Source organism: Crocodylus siamensis, chromosome 3 (assembly GCF_052110815.1).
Source record: "Crocodylus siamensis isolate JL-2025a chromosome 3, ASM5211081v1, whole genome shotgun sequence".
Lineage (NCBI taxonomy): Eukaryota > Metazoa > Chordata > Crocodylia > Crocodylidae > Crocodylus > Crocodylus siamensis.
Window position 1 is genome coordinate 117,449,819 of NC_143397.1, and position 15,722 is coordinate 117,465,540.

The 15,722-nt window shown below is 43.0% G+C and overlaps 1 protein-coding gene across 1 annotated transcript in view; it reads left to right on the forward strand.

Annotated features, from left to right (window-relative positions):
* LOC149868730 (dynein axonemal heavy chain 5-like) overlaps positions 1 to 15,722 on the forward strand; it is a 265,120-nt gene that overhangs the window by 121,447 nt on the left and 127,951 nt on the right. The window contains exons 45-49 of the mRNA XM_090037668.1: positions 970 to 1,187; positions 5,487 to 5,798; positions 13,016 to 13,105; positions 13,203 to 13,439; positions 13,892 to 14,059. Of these exons, the coding sequence (XP_089893794.1) occupies positions 970 to 1,187; positions 5,487 to 5,798; positions 13,016 to 13,105; positions 13,203 to 13,439; positions 13,892 to 14,059 (1,025 nt within the window). The remainder of the gene's footprint in view (positions 1 to 969; positions 1,188 to 5,486; positions 5,799 to 13,015; positions 13,106 to 13,202; positions 13,440 to 13,891; positions 14,060 to 15,722) is intronic.

Below are 15,722 nucleotides of genomic sequence, written 5' to 3' on the forward strand. Positions count from 1 at the left end.
TGCAAACGGGAGTTCCCCACTTGTGGACACATGCCCTGTGCAGCAGTGATACATGTGCCAGGGTAATCCCTCTGGAAATGAGACATGGAGAAACTCCCATAAAATCTCCCCTCCACCTTTGCAGCTCATGCCCTGTGCTACTACCAGAAATGCATCCAGTCCCAATGCATCTGCGAACGGGGAGAGGGGAACCCTTGTGTGCCCCTCACAGCCTCTGCCCCCACCTCCACCACTTATTATCAGTCATGACTCCAGCCCTATTCCAGCCAGGTTATGGAGCACATGATAGCTCTAGCCGCAACTCTGGCCCTGATCTGACCATATAGTAGCAGTTCCAGCAGCATGAGTTCTGCTGTAAGGGTGTGATGAGGCAAGTGGGGAGGGTCAAGCAGCTGCTGGAGCAGTAGCATTTGACCTGCCTCCCCCACCCCTCCACCTTGTTCTTGAATCCAAGATGAAAGCCTTTCCCTCTCATGTTGAATGGGGGAAAAAATCCTCATCTTGAATTTGAGTAAATATGGTAACAAGTTTGGTTGCAGATGCTTTCTCCAAGAAAATTATGTAATGGCTTCATGGGTTATGCATGCATATGTTTTTTCATCACTGGGAGCAACTCTTTTTTGTTGAAAGATATTTAGAAATGATTGTTTTTGTTTACCACCAGTCAAGCTGATGTCACCATATAAGAACATCAAAAGGCAGCTTTGTTTTCCAATTAGAAAAAGGAACAACACTGCCTGAAGGAGGATTCAGATATATGTTGGCCTGCAGGATAAAGCAGACATTTATAAAACCTTTTAGAAACATTTTTAAATTTCATTTAATTCAGTCAACATCAAGTAAATAGAGTGAGAAACATCTCTGTTTACATTTAGTTTTGATTAAAAAAGGAACATTGACTCAATGTATTATTACATTTCAGTGTGACATTTTGACATTTTATTTTAAATAAGTCTGTGCTGTTTTAAGGTATGATGACTCTAGGTCCAGCTGGTGCGGGCAAGACAAAATGCATTAATATCTTGATGAAAGCTATGACAGATTGTGGTGCTCCCCATAAAGAGATGAGAATGAACCCAAAGGCAATCACAGCTTCCCAGATGTTTGGTACCCTTGATGTTGCTACAAATGATTGGACAGATGGCATTTTTTCTACTTTATGGAGAAAAACATTAAAAGCAAAGAAGGTAACTGGATACTGTGTTATGCCAGCCAAATAGTAATATTTAATTCTGTTCCCTTTAAGGGATCATAACCATGAAACCAGACACTTCTAGTATTAATTACATGAAGGGTCTGTTATAAGTGATTATAAAGTCAAGTTGAACATATTCTAGTAGTTGTTATTTGTATATGAGCTATGGCAAATATATACATAGCAGAGAGCAGTAACCAAGGATATGTGTTATGTAAAGGTGTTTTTTTTCTCTTCTACTTTCTATAAACTTTTAATAATCCCCTTCTTGTCAACCACAAACACAATGATGCTCAGGGCTTTAGTGTAAAGACAAAAAGTATAACTTCCACAGAAAAATAAAACAGGCTAAAAAATTCATAGGGTTGGAAGAGACCGCAAGCCCATCTAGTACAACCCTATACTTGGATTGAATAAATTCGCCTTTGCATGTTCCATGGATATATGGCTTTTCTACTGAGCTCTGAACCCAGTTCCTTTAGTCTTCCTTTACTGTCTGACACTTTTATAAAACTCCATCTTATCCTTAACATACCTTGCTAGTTGTATCTCATTTTTCTGCCTTTGGTTTCCTGAGTTTGTCCCTCCACATTCTTGTTGTTTCTAGGTATGCTTCCTTAGTGACTTGCCTTCTTCCATTGACTCTCTCTTGTGATTCTGAGATAATTAAGGAGCTAAGAAACTCCTTGTGTAGCAGTCTCATGTGATAGTTTTTATCTTTCCACAGTGTTGGAATTGCTTCTTGTTAAATCTCCAGTATTATGTCTTTTAGAAACTGACAACCCTCCTGGACCATTTATCATTCAGCAACGTATATCATTTAGCTGATATGCTTATGGAACTTCATCTACTATTGTCTACTGTCTTCTTAATTGATTGAAATCTGCTCTTTTGACCCCCAAATGTCGTTGTTTTGCTCTTTTCATATCCTCTTTCTCAGAATTATGAATTCCATCATACTTCCTCTCACTCTCTTCTTTGCAACCAGTTCTTCCTGGTTGGGTAGAACAAGATCCAAGACCGTGAACCCCCTGATAGTATTCTCTACTTTTTAGAACAGAAAGCTGTCACCTTCAGAAATTTAAAGATGTGGGTAAGGGATCACCTATCTTGGATCTTGTTACGACCAACGGGAATAATTTGTTGACAATGAGAAGGTGATGTAAACTTGGGAGGAAGTGATCATGGTATGATATAATTCATGATTCTAAGACAGGGAAAGCATGAGGTCAGCAGGATCAAGCCACTGGATTTCAAAAGCATGGATTTCAACATGGTTGCATGGTTCCATGGCAGGACAGACTGAAGCATAAAGGGATCTAGGAAGGCAGGCAGTTCCTAAAGAGCATAGTATTGGAAGCTCAACAGGAAGGTATTTCAACATGATGGAGACACAAAAAGAATGGTAGAAGACCTATGTATTCACTTCACAGGATAATACTCCAACCACTAGGCTACAGATGGCTCAAAAGCAAAAGCAAAACATACAGGCAATGGCAGAACAGGTAGACCACCAAGAAATAACAAGAACCTGTAGGGAAAAAATTAGGGAAGCAATGGTAAAAATGAGATGGAGAAGTTAAGAACAATAAGAAGGGGTTCTATAAATATGCTGGTCAGAGAAGAAAGACTGAAGGCAGCTCTGGGTTCACTGCTAAGTAGCCAGGGTAAGCTATTAACAGAAGATGCAAAGAAGGCAGAGCTGCACAATAGCCACTTGCCTCATTCTTTACCAAAAAAAATAAGGTACAACCAGAGAACAACCAATGATTGTATTGACAAGGAAAGGGAAAGCCTGAGGGTCATGATACTGAAAGAGAATGTCAAGGGGATTTTGATTAGTCAGCATGGCCTGATGATCTTCATCCCAGGGTACTGAAGGAACTGGCAGGAGGGTTCTTAGAGCCCCTGACAATAATATTTACAAAGTTATGGGAGAAATGATTGATTCTAGAGGGCTGGAAAAAAAATGACATAATAGGAAATTATAAACTAGTCAAACTGACTTCAGTACTGGAAAGTTATTGGAGCATATTGTAAAAATGTCAATTTGTAAACATCTGGAGAAGGAAAGGCTGATCACAGGCAACTGGCATGGATCTGTTAATGAATCGTGCCAGACAAACTTGATTCCCTTCCTTCACAGGATAATTAGTTTGGTGAATGAAAGGAATATGGTGGATAATATACATAGACATTACTAAGGCTTTTGATAAAGTCCCACATGATCTTCTCATAAGCAAATTGGAAAATTTGGGGTAGTTAAAATTGTTACAAGGTGGATTCATAATTAGCTCAATAACCGCTTGCAAAAGGTAATTATAAATGGATCGATATTGTATTGGCAGGAGGTTTTCAACAAGATCCCCATAGGTCTGTCCTGGGTCTAGTGCTATTGAATGTGTTTAATGATTAAGAAGCTAGAATAGAGAGCTTACATACCAAGTTTGCAAGTGACATAGAACTGGGAAAGACTGCAAACACTTTGGAGGATAGGATTAGAACTGAAAAGGATCTTGATAGATTGGATGTTTTGGTGGAATACAGACTCAACTTGAATCAGCAATGTAATCAGTTCTAAGCAAAGCAAATACAATTTTGGTCATCAACTTGAGAATTAGGTAAGATAGAAGTTGATGACAAAATAATAAAGAGGTTGGAAAGCAAGCTATATGAGGAAGGGCTGAAAGAACTAGACATGCTTAGATTGCAGAAAAGGCAAGTAAGGAGGGACATGACAGCAGTCTTATAATATCTGCCATAAAGAACAAAGAGAACAGCTTTTCTCCTTTGCTACAGAGGGGAGGATCTGAAACAATGGCTTCAAATTGCATTAAAGGACATTTAGATTAGATAACAGGAAAAATTTCCTTATTGTTAGAACAGTGAATAGACTGTCCAGGGAAGTTACAGAATCTCCTTCATTAGAAGTTCTGAAGTAGAGGCTGGATAAGAATTGATCATGAATGGTTTAAGGATAGCATTCTTGCAGGGTTTGGATCAGATAATATTTGAGGTCCCTTCCAACTATATGATTCCATGATATCAGAAAAGTTATAACTCCACATTCATACTACCATAAAAGTTTTGGATATTCCTGTTACTTGCTTGGAGAATGCCTCGTCCACTTTTTTCCTACTTTGATACTTTATAGTAGAAATTTATGTTGATAGTTTATAGTAGAAATACTTGAAATTTCTGCCACTGCCACCTCAGGGCCACTCTAGACACATAGGCAAAGGAGCAATGAGATGCACAATCCACACAAGAGGGCCTACTTCCATGTCACACATGTGGGATCCCATCGCACTTTATTTCTGGTGTAGGGGGAGCCTGGGATCACAAGCAGCTGACGAGCAGCAAGGTTCCACAGCTTAGAGGCCCATGAGCTGATGAGGTTCTCAGCCATGGGGTTGCTCCAGGCACTCCCGTGGCTGTGAGAACACAGGTGCCACAGTGTCCCAGCTACAAGGGTGCTCCGGGCACTCCTCTGGATGGGATGCTGCGTCAGCTACATTCATGCAGCAGCAAGGGTGCCTGGAGCCATCCACTGCTAGGACACCACATCAGCTATTGTCTCCCACTGCCAATGTGAGTGTTGGGAGTGGTCTAGAAGCTTGGTCTCCCACCTCCTAGGCATCCAGTGACCTAAAAGGTAGGAAGGCATCCCCCTCCTCTTTCACATTAGTTCTGACAGGTATGTGTGCAGGGCCTCAAGTGCACATAGATTCCAAAAATTGTCTAAGTGACAAAAATTGCTGTTCTATGGCTACATAAATGCCACTTACAGCTTGACAAAGGCAAGAGTTCAGATGCCTCTTGGCTTTAGTGTTTCCCATTGACTGCTTCCAAATGTTTCTGGGCTCCTGAATTACCTTTTGGATGTTCAGTTCAGAGGGCCTAGGCTTGTATATACCTGCATCACTCATCAGTGTCTGAAGTCCTGCCAATGACTCTTTCAGGATACTAGATACATTTTAATGATAATAACCAATTCATTTGGACTGTCCTTCAGGGGTGAGGGGCAGTTGTTCTCAAAAGTCAGGTGGGGCAACACCTTAGTCTAAATGCTCATTGAGACCATTTGAATCCTGGTATAAGACTTTAAGCAACTGGATGAAATATGAAAAAAATAGAAATATTATGAACAACAGAAAGCAGTTAGCACCAAATAGACAATTTACAAGTCAGTGCTTATATATAGTAATGTCTTCTTTTAGGCGTGCAGCCAAATTATATTTTTAATCATTGTACTTAAACTTGTATATTTATGTTTATGAATACGTTGTAGGGAGAACATATATGGATAGTTTTGGATGGCCCAGTGGATGCAATATGGATTGAAAATCTGAACTCTGTTCTGGATGATAATAAAACCCTTACTCTAGCTAATGGAGATCGGATTCCAATGTCCTCAAACTGCAAGATTGTTTTTGAACCTCACAACATTGACAATGCTTCTCCTGCAACAGTGTCTCGTAATGGGATGGTCTTTATGAGTTCTTCAGTGCTAGATTGGAGGCCTATCTTGAAGGCTTGGCTCCAAACCTTGCCTGTTACACACGCTGATATCCTGTGGAATTGCTTCAATAGTGTATTTCAGGTATTCGGGTCAACCTTTGTACAGTGAAAAATTAATTTAAAAATGCTTTTAGTGGTATTTCTTGATAGTCAGCATTGTTTCCCCCTCCCCCCCACGCCCCTAAATTTCAACAAAGCAGAGGTGGACAAATGAAGGTCATATTACAGGAGCGAATGTAGCATGAATGACTCCAGATCCATTTGTGTGCTGGGAGGGTTTTTCCTTCTGGTTTCCCTTTTTAATCTAGTGGTTAGTGGAGGAAAAGTGTTAACTTTTGCATGCTTATTTTATGTTGTAGGCTGGCAGAATTAACTAACGTTTGGTCTTATTGCTTCAATTTTAATAGTCATTAGGATTTCTGTGTTGTCTTCTTTTGTTTGTCCTATGCTTAAATAAATAAACATGAGACCAAATTCATCCCTATCACAATGTCAACAACTTAATTACCATAGGGATGTATCTGCTCCATTAATTTTTTCAAGAAGATTTGCTATAGTTGAAACAGGAATTAATTCTGAGAAATCCTCTGGTTTATATTATACAGTAGGTCAGACTAAATGATTACAGTGGTCCCTTCTGACCTTATAATCTGTGAATTAAAAAAGTTCATATTCTGAAGGGCCATGCAGATAAGACCCCTATGCTTGAGAATCTTGGTATCTGCTTAATAAATCCCTAAAATACATCAGGTTCAATTCCAGAAGTCTATAGAGAGAATTCATGTTGTCTTGTAGTATTGTTCTAATATATTTTGTTGACAGAAATGTATTTGCCAAAAAGGTATAGCACAACTGAAAATGTTCATCTTTCTATTCTTTTTCAGTCTTGTTATATATTTATCAGCTACATATGCCATCCTTCCCAACAAAGGCTCTGGGTGGCTTATACAATAAAATACTAAATAATTTATAAAAGCAGGTAGAATATTAACTAAAATGTAAAACAAAAACTCCCTAAACAATATACCAATTTAACCTTGCTTGCTAAAGTCCTGCCCAAATAGGAATCTCTTTGCTAATGCTAGCTGTTATTTATTCCAGATTCTGTAATATAGTGCTTTTTCATTTTGTTTAGATTTTGGAAGTGAGGTATTTTTCCCTTTATTGTTCTTTTCAGCTATATATATATATATATATATATATTTTATAAAAATGACAAAAACAATTATTAATATACTGTTATAATAGCTAGACTATTAACAAATATCTCAAAGATAGATTTTGTCTTAGTTCCTGAAACTAGTTCTAGCATGACATTCATTGTATTCTGTTTCCTAAAAAAGTAATGATAAGATGTAATAATATTGACTGCAGCAACAAGGGAGGAATTCCTATAATGCATTTTAAAACATGCTTCTAAAATTATGTATATTTGGATCAGTATACTGCTTCTTTTCCATGGTCTTATTTTATATTTTATCCTATAACTTTGAAAATAAAACAGTAACATTTAAAATATCCAAGCCTAAAGCCACAACAATAAACACCCTAAAAATGTCTATTTTATTAGACTGAGAGATGAAAAGGTAATAAAATATAAAGTTTGTTCTGGCTGCAGGTTGTATATGGAGCTGTCAAAATGTAAATGAAAGCTCTCATGCTGTCAGTTCTCCTTTTATTTTGAATGAACTATCTTTTCTTTTCAAATTATGTAGGTGATAATGTGTATTTTACAAATGGGAATAACACAGACTCCATATATCTAGATCTATATAGGTATAGCTATATAGATCTATATAGATAATATTGATCTGTATAAATATAGATAGAGATATCTATCTATGTATCTATCTATCTACGTGTGGATGGATAGCTAGATCATTTTGGTCTTCAGACTTTTTTCCAGTGTATAAGTAGTTTGTTTAGTAGGCTGTTCATGAAAACTTCATAAAATAAATTGCACTGAGCGCACTATTCAAATTCCAAAAGTTCCAAATCCAAGTGTCTCAGGACACTCTCATGCCCTGCTCCTAGTGAGTTATGAACTTAAGGGGGGGAGGTGTGTCGCAGGGCACATGAGTGCCCTGCTCCTAGGAAAAAATACAGGTGCTGGTTGCTGGGGCAACCGCAGTTTGGTCAGCTGACTGAAAGGGGGCAGGGCCTGGCCCATATAAACAGCCGAGGCTGAGGCCAAGCAAGCAGTTCCCTGCTAACATCCAAGGGTGAAGGAGTCCTACTGGAACAAGCAGCATAGATAAGCCTGATGGCCTGAGGATCTTCGGTTCAAAGATGCTGGGTGAAGAAAGCCCTGGTAGGGAGTGAAATGACGATTAGCCAGGTGGCTTACAGATTACATTTTAGCCAGGAGGCTTAGTTTGAGTTATAGCCGTTGGCTCGTGTTATTGCGTTTGTTGTTTGTTATTACACTGGAGGACTGGGTGAGGCTAATAGGGGTTGGAGGAGGCTTCAGAAGGGGCTCCACAGAGGTGGGGGGACCCTGATACCAGAGAGGGCACAGCATTGAGGGGTGCACTGACCCCAGCCCTGAGAAGGGGCACAGTGCATTGGGGGCCAGGTAAGGTCGAGGCCGCCTGAGTCCCACGGGAGTCGTAGACCCGAGGAGGGGATTTAGGGGCCAGGTACAGCTACGGCCACTTGAGCCCCAAGCACGGAGAAAGGCCCTAGTGTGGGCGAAGCCCCAGGAAGGGCGCACAGACGGGAAGCCCCAGGGAGGGTGCTTGCCTAAGACCCCAGAGGGGAATTTGGGGGCCAAGCATGGCTACGGCCACCTGAGCCCTGATTGTGAGGCAGGGCCCCAGTGCGGGCAGGATCGGGAGAGACCTGAGAGAGGCCAGAGAGCGTGGGCATGGACCCGAGAGAGGCCAGAGAGCATCCGTGGGGAGTGCGGGCAGTTGTAAGGAAGGAACGGCCAGGGAGCGTCTGTGAGGATGCAGGCCAGTGAGAGAGAGGCCAGGGAGCCAGTGAGGGCCTGGGCCAGGGGAAGTCGAGCCTAGGAAATCTGGGAGGAGCCAGGGGTGCCCATGAGGGCACGGGTAGGATTCTGACTAGACAACGTCTGGTACACCTGCGAGGCTTGGGGTGTGGTATCAGGGGTGGTAGGAGCCACGCTTAGCCCTTAAGGTGTGAGTGCACAGAGTCACCTTAGATGGGGCACAGACTGGAGTATGTCAGGGGTATTGTGTCAAGGAGGACTAAAGGCAGCCTCCCTTAACTCTTAACATCAAAGACGTGGCAGGCGAGAACAAGGGTTCATTGACACCGAGGTGGCAGGGTAGGGGGCGCTAGGAGAGATCACGGCCACTCCTAGGTCCCCGCCCCGTGACAACAAGCTTAATAATATTAGTCCTGATATTAATGAAAAGAGAAAAAAACAGCTTACAAGTAGTTGATATATCCAGGAAGAAGGTAGATAATGCTACAGATAGAAGCAATCCAAATTTAAATGACTTGGTCCCCAGACTGGCTGTAGGTGATTTTGTCCCCAAACTGATCAATTAACTTTGCAATAAAATGTAACCATCTACACGTGTGGCCCTATTGGATCTCAGTAGACCAGGGGTGGGCAAAATACAGCCCATGGGATGCATCCATGGAGCCCCTAAAAATTTTAGAAATTAAATTAGAAACATTTAGAAAATTAAAATTTATCTGACAGGATAAATGACAGGATAGATAACAGGAGCCAGGGACAGTAGGACCCGGGGAAGCCCCACCAGGCTCCTGCAACAGCAGGGCCCACCCAGCCCTCCCTCCCCAGCTGGAAGGCCTCTGGCCTGGGACCCTGGGGTTGTTTGTGGCTGCACCGTTGCAGGAAATTCAGGTAAGAAGTGGAGGGGGAGATAGGGGAATGAGCTGGTGCTCAGTGCACGGGGAAAGTACCCCCCTGTGTGACCAGTGCTTCCTGCTGCAGCTGCTTGCCTCTGCACCTGCACTGCATCACCATCGCCCCGCGGGGCAGCAGTGGCAACAGAGCAGGCACAGGCAGCCCCGTGTGGGCCCCAAGCAGCTGCAGCACAGGGCACCAGCCACAGGGAGGGGAAGCAGTTGCTTTCCCCCCATGCTGAGCACCAGTTCATTCCCCAGAAACTGCTGCTCGCTGCGGAGAAAAGGGCCCCTCCCCACTCACCACCATGCAGTGTTTGTTGCAGCTGCCCATCTGGAGCTCACACCATGCTAGACTGCGGTGTGGCTGCTTGACCCCCGCCTCTGTGCTGCCCAGTACAGCAGCAGTGGCCATGTGGTGCAGCCATAGGGCAGCACAGAGGCGGCAGTGAAGCAGTCGCACCACAGCCTAGTACAGTGCAGGCTCCAGGTGGGCAGCTGCAGCAAACACTGTCCAGCAGCAGTGAGTGGGCAGGCTGCTTTCCTCCACGCCAAGCAGCAGCTTTTGCCCAGCCTGTGGCTCAGCCCTGACGGGCAAGCTCAAAGCTGATGCAGGGCCCAGGCTAACAGCAGTGGCAGGGAATGAACTGGTGCTCAGTGCAAGGGAAAAGCTGCTCCCCCTCCCTGTGGCCAGTGCCCTGTGCTGCAGCTGCTTGGAGTCCACGCAGGGTTGCCTGTGCCTGCTCTCTGGTGATGTGGCAGAGAGGCAGGACAGCCCCGCACGTGCTGCAAGCAGCTGCAGCAGGAAGCATTGGCCATGGGAAGGAGGGAGCGCTTTTCCTCCATACTGAGCACCAGTTCATTCCCCACGGATGAATGTGGGGCATTCAGGGTAGGGGCTGCACACTGCTTCTGGCCTGTACTGTGGTGCTGGGGCATAGGTACTGGGAGTGAGTGGGCGCTTGGGAGCCAGCAGCAGCCAGGCAGGAGCCCGGGGTCTGTGGTGGTGTCCCGGGGCCCACATCGGCAGGGCCCAGAGCAGGGAAGCGGGTGTGCAGGGTCCTGGCCAGCAGCGGCTCTGTGGAGCTGTGTCAGCTTCCCCCTCTCCCTGCTAGTGCAGCCCGGCTTGGCTCCAAAGACCCCTGCCAGCCCACACACCGTGCTCCTACCGCCTGGTTCTGGGCCCTGCCAGCGCTGGCCCCAGAACATTGGTGCAGGCCCCATGCAGCCCCACAAAGCCCCATATGCAGTCACGTCTGCATATATACCACAAACACAGAAATCAGGACCAAAATATTTTTTAAATTAAATTCAAATATATTATTATGGGTATCAGGGGCAGGACTTCCAGTCCCAAGTTGGTGACCAGGAGGATGGGGTACCTGTCAAAGGGCGGGGCTACCCATGCGGCCCTTGACAACATGCCAAAAGTCCGTAAGTGGCTCTCCCCCTGAAATAATCGCCCACCCCTGCAGTAGACTAATAAACACTGCCATAGGGTAGTCCTGCTAAACCCAAGTACTACCCCGTGGCAGCGTTATTTCATGTGCTTCAACTCACAATGATGTGACTGGCTGGGGCACAAGGGTGATTCAGCACAGGGCTAGCCTGCAGGCAGTCCCCATGCTGAAGCACCCTTTTCCCCCAGCTAGCCTGTCCCCAGAATGTGGAGCCCAGTCTGAGCAGCCCTGGCCTGGCAGGCTGACCACTGGGTCTCCCGGGCTGCTCGGACCAGGCTCTATATGGTGCAGTGAATAAACTCCGGGTCAACTTGCTCCAGAGGTTTTACTCCCAGGCACATATTCAAACTACTCACCTGGGAGCAAAATACTCCGGGACAGTAAGCTCCGGGGTTTATTCCAGCGCATTAATCGCACATGTTGACATGACCTGTGATATCAGTTGCAGTAATAGTAATCTGTTTACAAGGAACATGAATTTCTGTGTTAACAAAACAAATTTAAAATGTCATTGGAAACAGAAAATGTTAAAAATCACGGCTATTTATTTGTAGAGTTGTAAGGTAATACAGGATCCCACACATGGTAGGTACATGAGTATATAGTTGGTGTATGTTAATCCATTCTAAGACATGCAGTTAGTCATGCAGCCTACATTAGCCCAGGGTAGTCAGGGTTAGGAAGTTCCAATGCCATGCTCTGATAGGAAGAGGGGTAAGAGGAGCTTGTGCATAGTAACTTCATCAGAGTTGTAAGGTATCAAGTCATTCTTAGACAATGGTTTTAGCATACAGCATACAATTGCTGGTATGGGGAAAAGTCAAAGGCATGAAAAGCCTTTGTCAGTTAATAGTGTGTGTAGGAGGGGTTCAGTCCATTCCCTCTGTCTTGGTTACATGGTATTGAAAATCAGCAAAAAATAAAAAATGATATGAATGAAATCTGAAGGCCAGTTCACAATCACAGTCGAGTTCATTATATGAATGCTCCCATACTACTTTGTTTGACTCACAATTCCTGTCAGTTTGCATTGTCATAATATAATAGTGCCACCAAATGGAAAATTGCTGCATTTCCCATTAAGCTAATGTTATCTCAAAAGAACATAAATAATAGGAATATTTTTAGTTTATAAAGCACTTTTAATGTTAAAAGATCTCACAGCATCCTGCTATGAGGAAATGGCTTCACCTGCTATTGAACATGACAAATAGGGTGGAATTGGAGCACTTGTTAACTAAAAAGGAATAGCAACAGAAGACATGAAATGCAAAAGCAGAATACTTATTCAAAAGATTGAACTCACAAAATTCTCTTTTTGGGTAAACTGAAGATTAACTTTCTACTGGATGTTTATTTAATCAGGTGACCCAGCAGAGCGTCCTAAATCTTCTCCCACACATTTGCAATCTTAGTACCAAATTTTACATTCAGATCTCCCATATATACAGTCTCCTGTAACTGATAGAGTTGATAAGACTTCAGCCTTCTTAGACTTCAATCAGGGCTTTGAAGGAAATCAAGAAAGCTGAATGAAACAGAGATGGAGGCCTTCTAAATGCAAATTCATTAAATTAGATAAAAATAGATACTGATAAAGACATACACTATGTATGAATCGTAAAGGCAGTTCTTAGTTTCTGTCTTCCCATGAACAAATGGCAACAATAAAGAAAAATTTCCAGAGTGTAAAATACAAAGGGCTGATCTCCGGTGTAGGTCAAGAGCACTCTCTGAATTACTCTTTTTGAAGATAAATTTATGTAGATGTTATGATATCAATCTCACTGACTATTATTGGAGATGTTTACTAATAATGAATTTTCATGTTCTAAATTTGAATATTCATACTACCGGAGAAACAAAGATAAACATGTTTAAGGCACAGAATAGAGCCATTAAATATTTCTGTTAAAATAAATCATGATATTGATTTTACAGGATTTTTAAAAAGGTTTCAATAAACTCTGATTAATGTAATATTTTCATTTCCCAGGATTTGATTGATTTTGTTTTCACTGCTGTGACACCAAAAATGCCAATTTTGGAATGCATGTACATCAAGCAAACGATTGACCTCCTACAGGTAGAGATGACATTAGGTTTTCTGTCACTCATTTTTTTATTTTTGTGTAGATAATGTTCAAAGAGAGTAGTAGTCACACTTTGTGTCTGCTTTACAGGGTTTATTGGCAGACCAAGATGAGAAGCAGCCCAGTCAGGAGCATATAGCCCACTTGTTTGTTTTTGCTATAATGTGGTCAGTTGGAGCTCTTTTGGAACTGGATGACAGAGTGAAAATGGAGCTGTTCTTAAGGAATCATTCTGCAGTGCTAGAGCTTCCAGCTGTGAATGGAGAAGAAACCATGTTTGAATTTGGTATTAGTGATTGTGGTCAGTGGGAACACTGGTCAAAGAGGGTATGAAATAAAGTAATACTTCTTTCTTATAATTACAGCTAATACGTGTATTTGACAAGAAAAACACATTTTACTAATTAAAGCCTATAACACAGTTTGGGAAATTATGCTTAATAAATAACCATAAGTCTCTTTTTTGAAGATTTTTTTTTTCATTTGAAGATATTTCAGTAGAGCTCAGGAACCAACAATGCAATAGTTTTTGGTGGATAAAACAAAAAAAGTTAGTTTTACTCTAGTGTTCGTTGAGAACTGCCTAATCAAATAATGCCCCCAGAAGTCTTTGTAAGGGGAAATGGGGGCATGACAATACTCTACTAGTTTTGTACTGATGGGAAGGCAGGGTCAACCTTATCAAATAGATAATATTCATGTAATCTTGTGATCACAAACAGTGCTTTTCTGATCCATGTACATTTTCTAATTAACTGTATGCATTATTTCTATTTCAGGTACCGGAATATATTTACCCTAGCAATTCAGTGCCAGAATACACTTCCATTCTGGTTCCAAATGTTGATAATATTCGAACAGATTTTCTAATGGACACTATTATGAAGCAAGGAAAAGCTGTTCTGCTCATTGGGGAGCAGGGAACAGCAAAAACAGTTATGATTAAGGTACATGGATGAACACTGTTCCCACTGAGACATTTTACCCAACACATACATACAAATTGTAGTTTCTAAGTATCTGCTGTGGTACCTCCTAACATTTTGCGAACCATGATATATTAGGTATTAAGGAAGTCACCTTCCCCAGGCTCTCTTTTTTGTTTTTTCATGAGAAGTCAGATTAGAGAACTTGCTAACAGTGCCTATGATTAGAGGATTTCCTGTTCCCCTAACCCTTTTGACCCCTCTTCATAAAATTCATTCATCTGTATTGCAAAGACTTTCTTCAAAGCCAAAGAAAAATAGAGATAATAGAGATATCCTCATTAGGAGAGGAGTAAGGCACACTAGAGGTGCATCTGCATAAGTTGTTTACTGCACAGTTGACTAATTAGCTGCACAGTAAATATTGTGCATCTACACATATGCCCCTATTAGAGTGGAATAAACTAACTCTGCAGCAGGACAGAACTTGTTAATACAAGTACAGGAAACCCTCGCTATTTGTGAATCTGCTGTTCACAGGTTAAAATATTCGTGATGTGCTGTGCCAACTGGGTGGGTTGGGGCGAGCGCTGCTGCAGCTCCCTCTGGTGTTGCACTGAGCTCCTGCCTCTATGTAAGCAGGTACAGAGTGCTGCATTGGGTGGGGGAGGGCAGAGCTGGGGAGAGTGGAGCAGAGAGCAGAGCCGGGTGGGCGGAGGGGGAGGGCAGAACTGGGCAGGTGGAGAACGAATGCCATGAACAGGGAGGGAGACAGCGGCAGCATCTTCTCCCCTGGAAGCAGCTGCGGTCAGTCCCCAGGTGCTGTAGGACAGCCCCGCACTTCCAGCTTCTCGAGGGATCTGACAGGGAGTCCCATCAGTATTTGCAGATTTCACCATTCGATTTCACAATTCATGGGGATCTCCAGAAAGGATCCCCTGTGAATGGCAAGGGTCTCCTGCACTATCCTGCTGTGGAGTTTTTACTCCACAGCATCTTGCATGTAGACACTCCCCTAGCTGGCTGGGGCATGAGGGTGCTTCAGTGCGGGGGCTGCCTGCTGGCTAGCCCTACACTGGAGCATCCTTGTGTCCCAGCCAGCTCCTCCACAGCACATTAAGCTGAGGGGGAGCAGCCTCAGCCTGGCAGACTGACCCTGGGGACCCCCTACCAGCTGGGGTTGTTCCAACCAGGCTCAGCATGCTGTGGTCCTGGGCATACATTCAGATGGTGCAGACAGGAGCAATATGTTCCAGAGTTTATTGCTTCGCATTAGTTGCATGTGTAGACACTGCCTAGGATGGTAGTAATGCACACTAGAAGGGTAGTAAAGCACTAGAATAGGTGGTGGCAACTAGAAAGATGGTAGGATCCCCATCTTTGGAAGTTTTTAAGACCTGGCTAGACAAAGCCTTGGCTGGGACGATCTAGTTGGGGATGATCCTGCTTTGAGCAAAGGGTTGGACTAGATCTGAGGTCCCTTCCGACCCTAATTTTCTATGATTCTGTGCTTCTATGATAAAGAACTTTTTTGAGACAGTTTTCCAAGACCAAGTGTAATATTAATGATATGCCCTCGTCATTCCCATGTAGGAAGTGGCACTTTTGTTCTTTTCTTTGTAAGGGCTACTATAAAAGGGTTTGTTCCCCCACTTCTAAAATGCCCCCAGTTTGTCTTATGGTA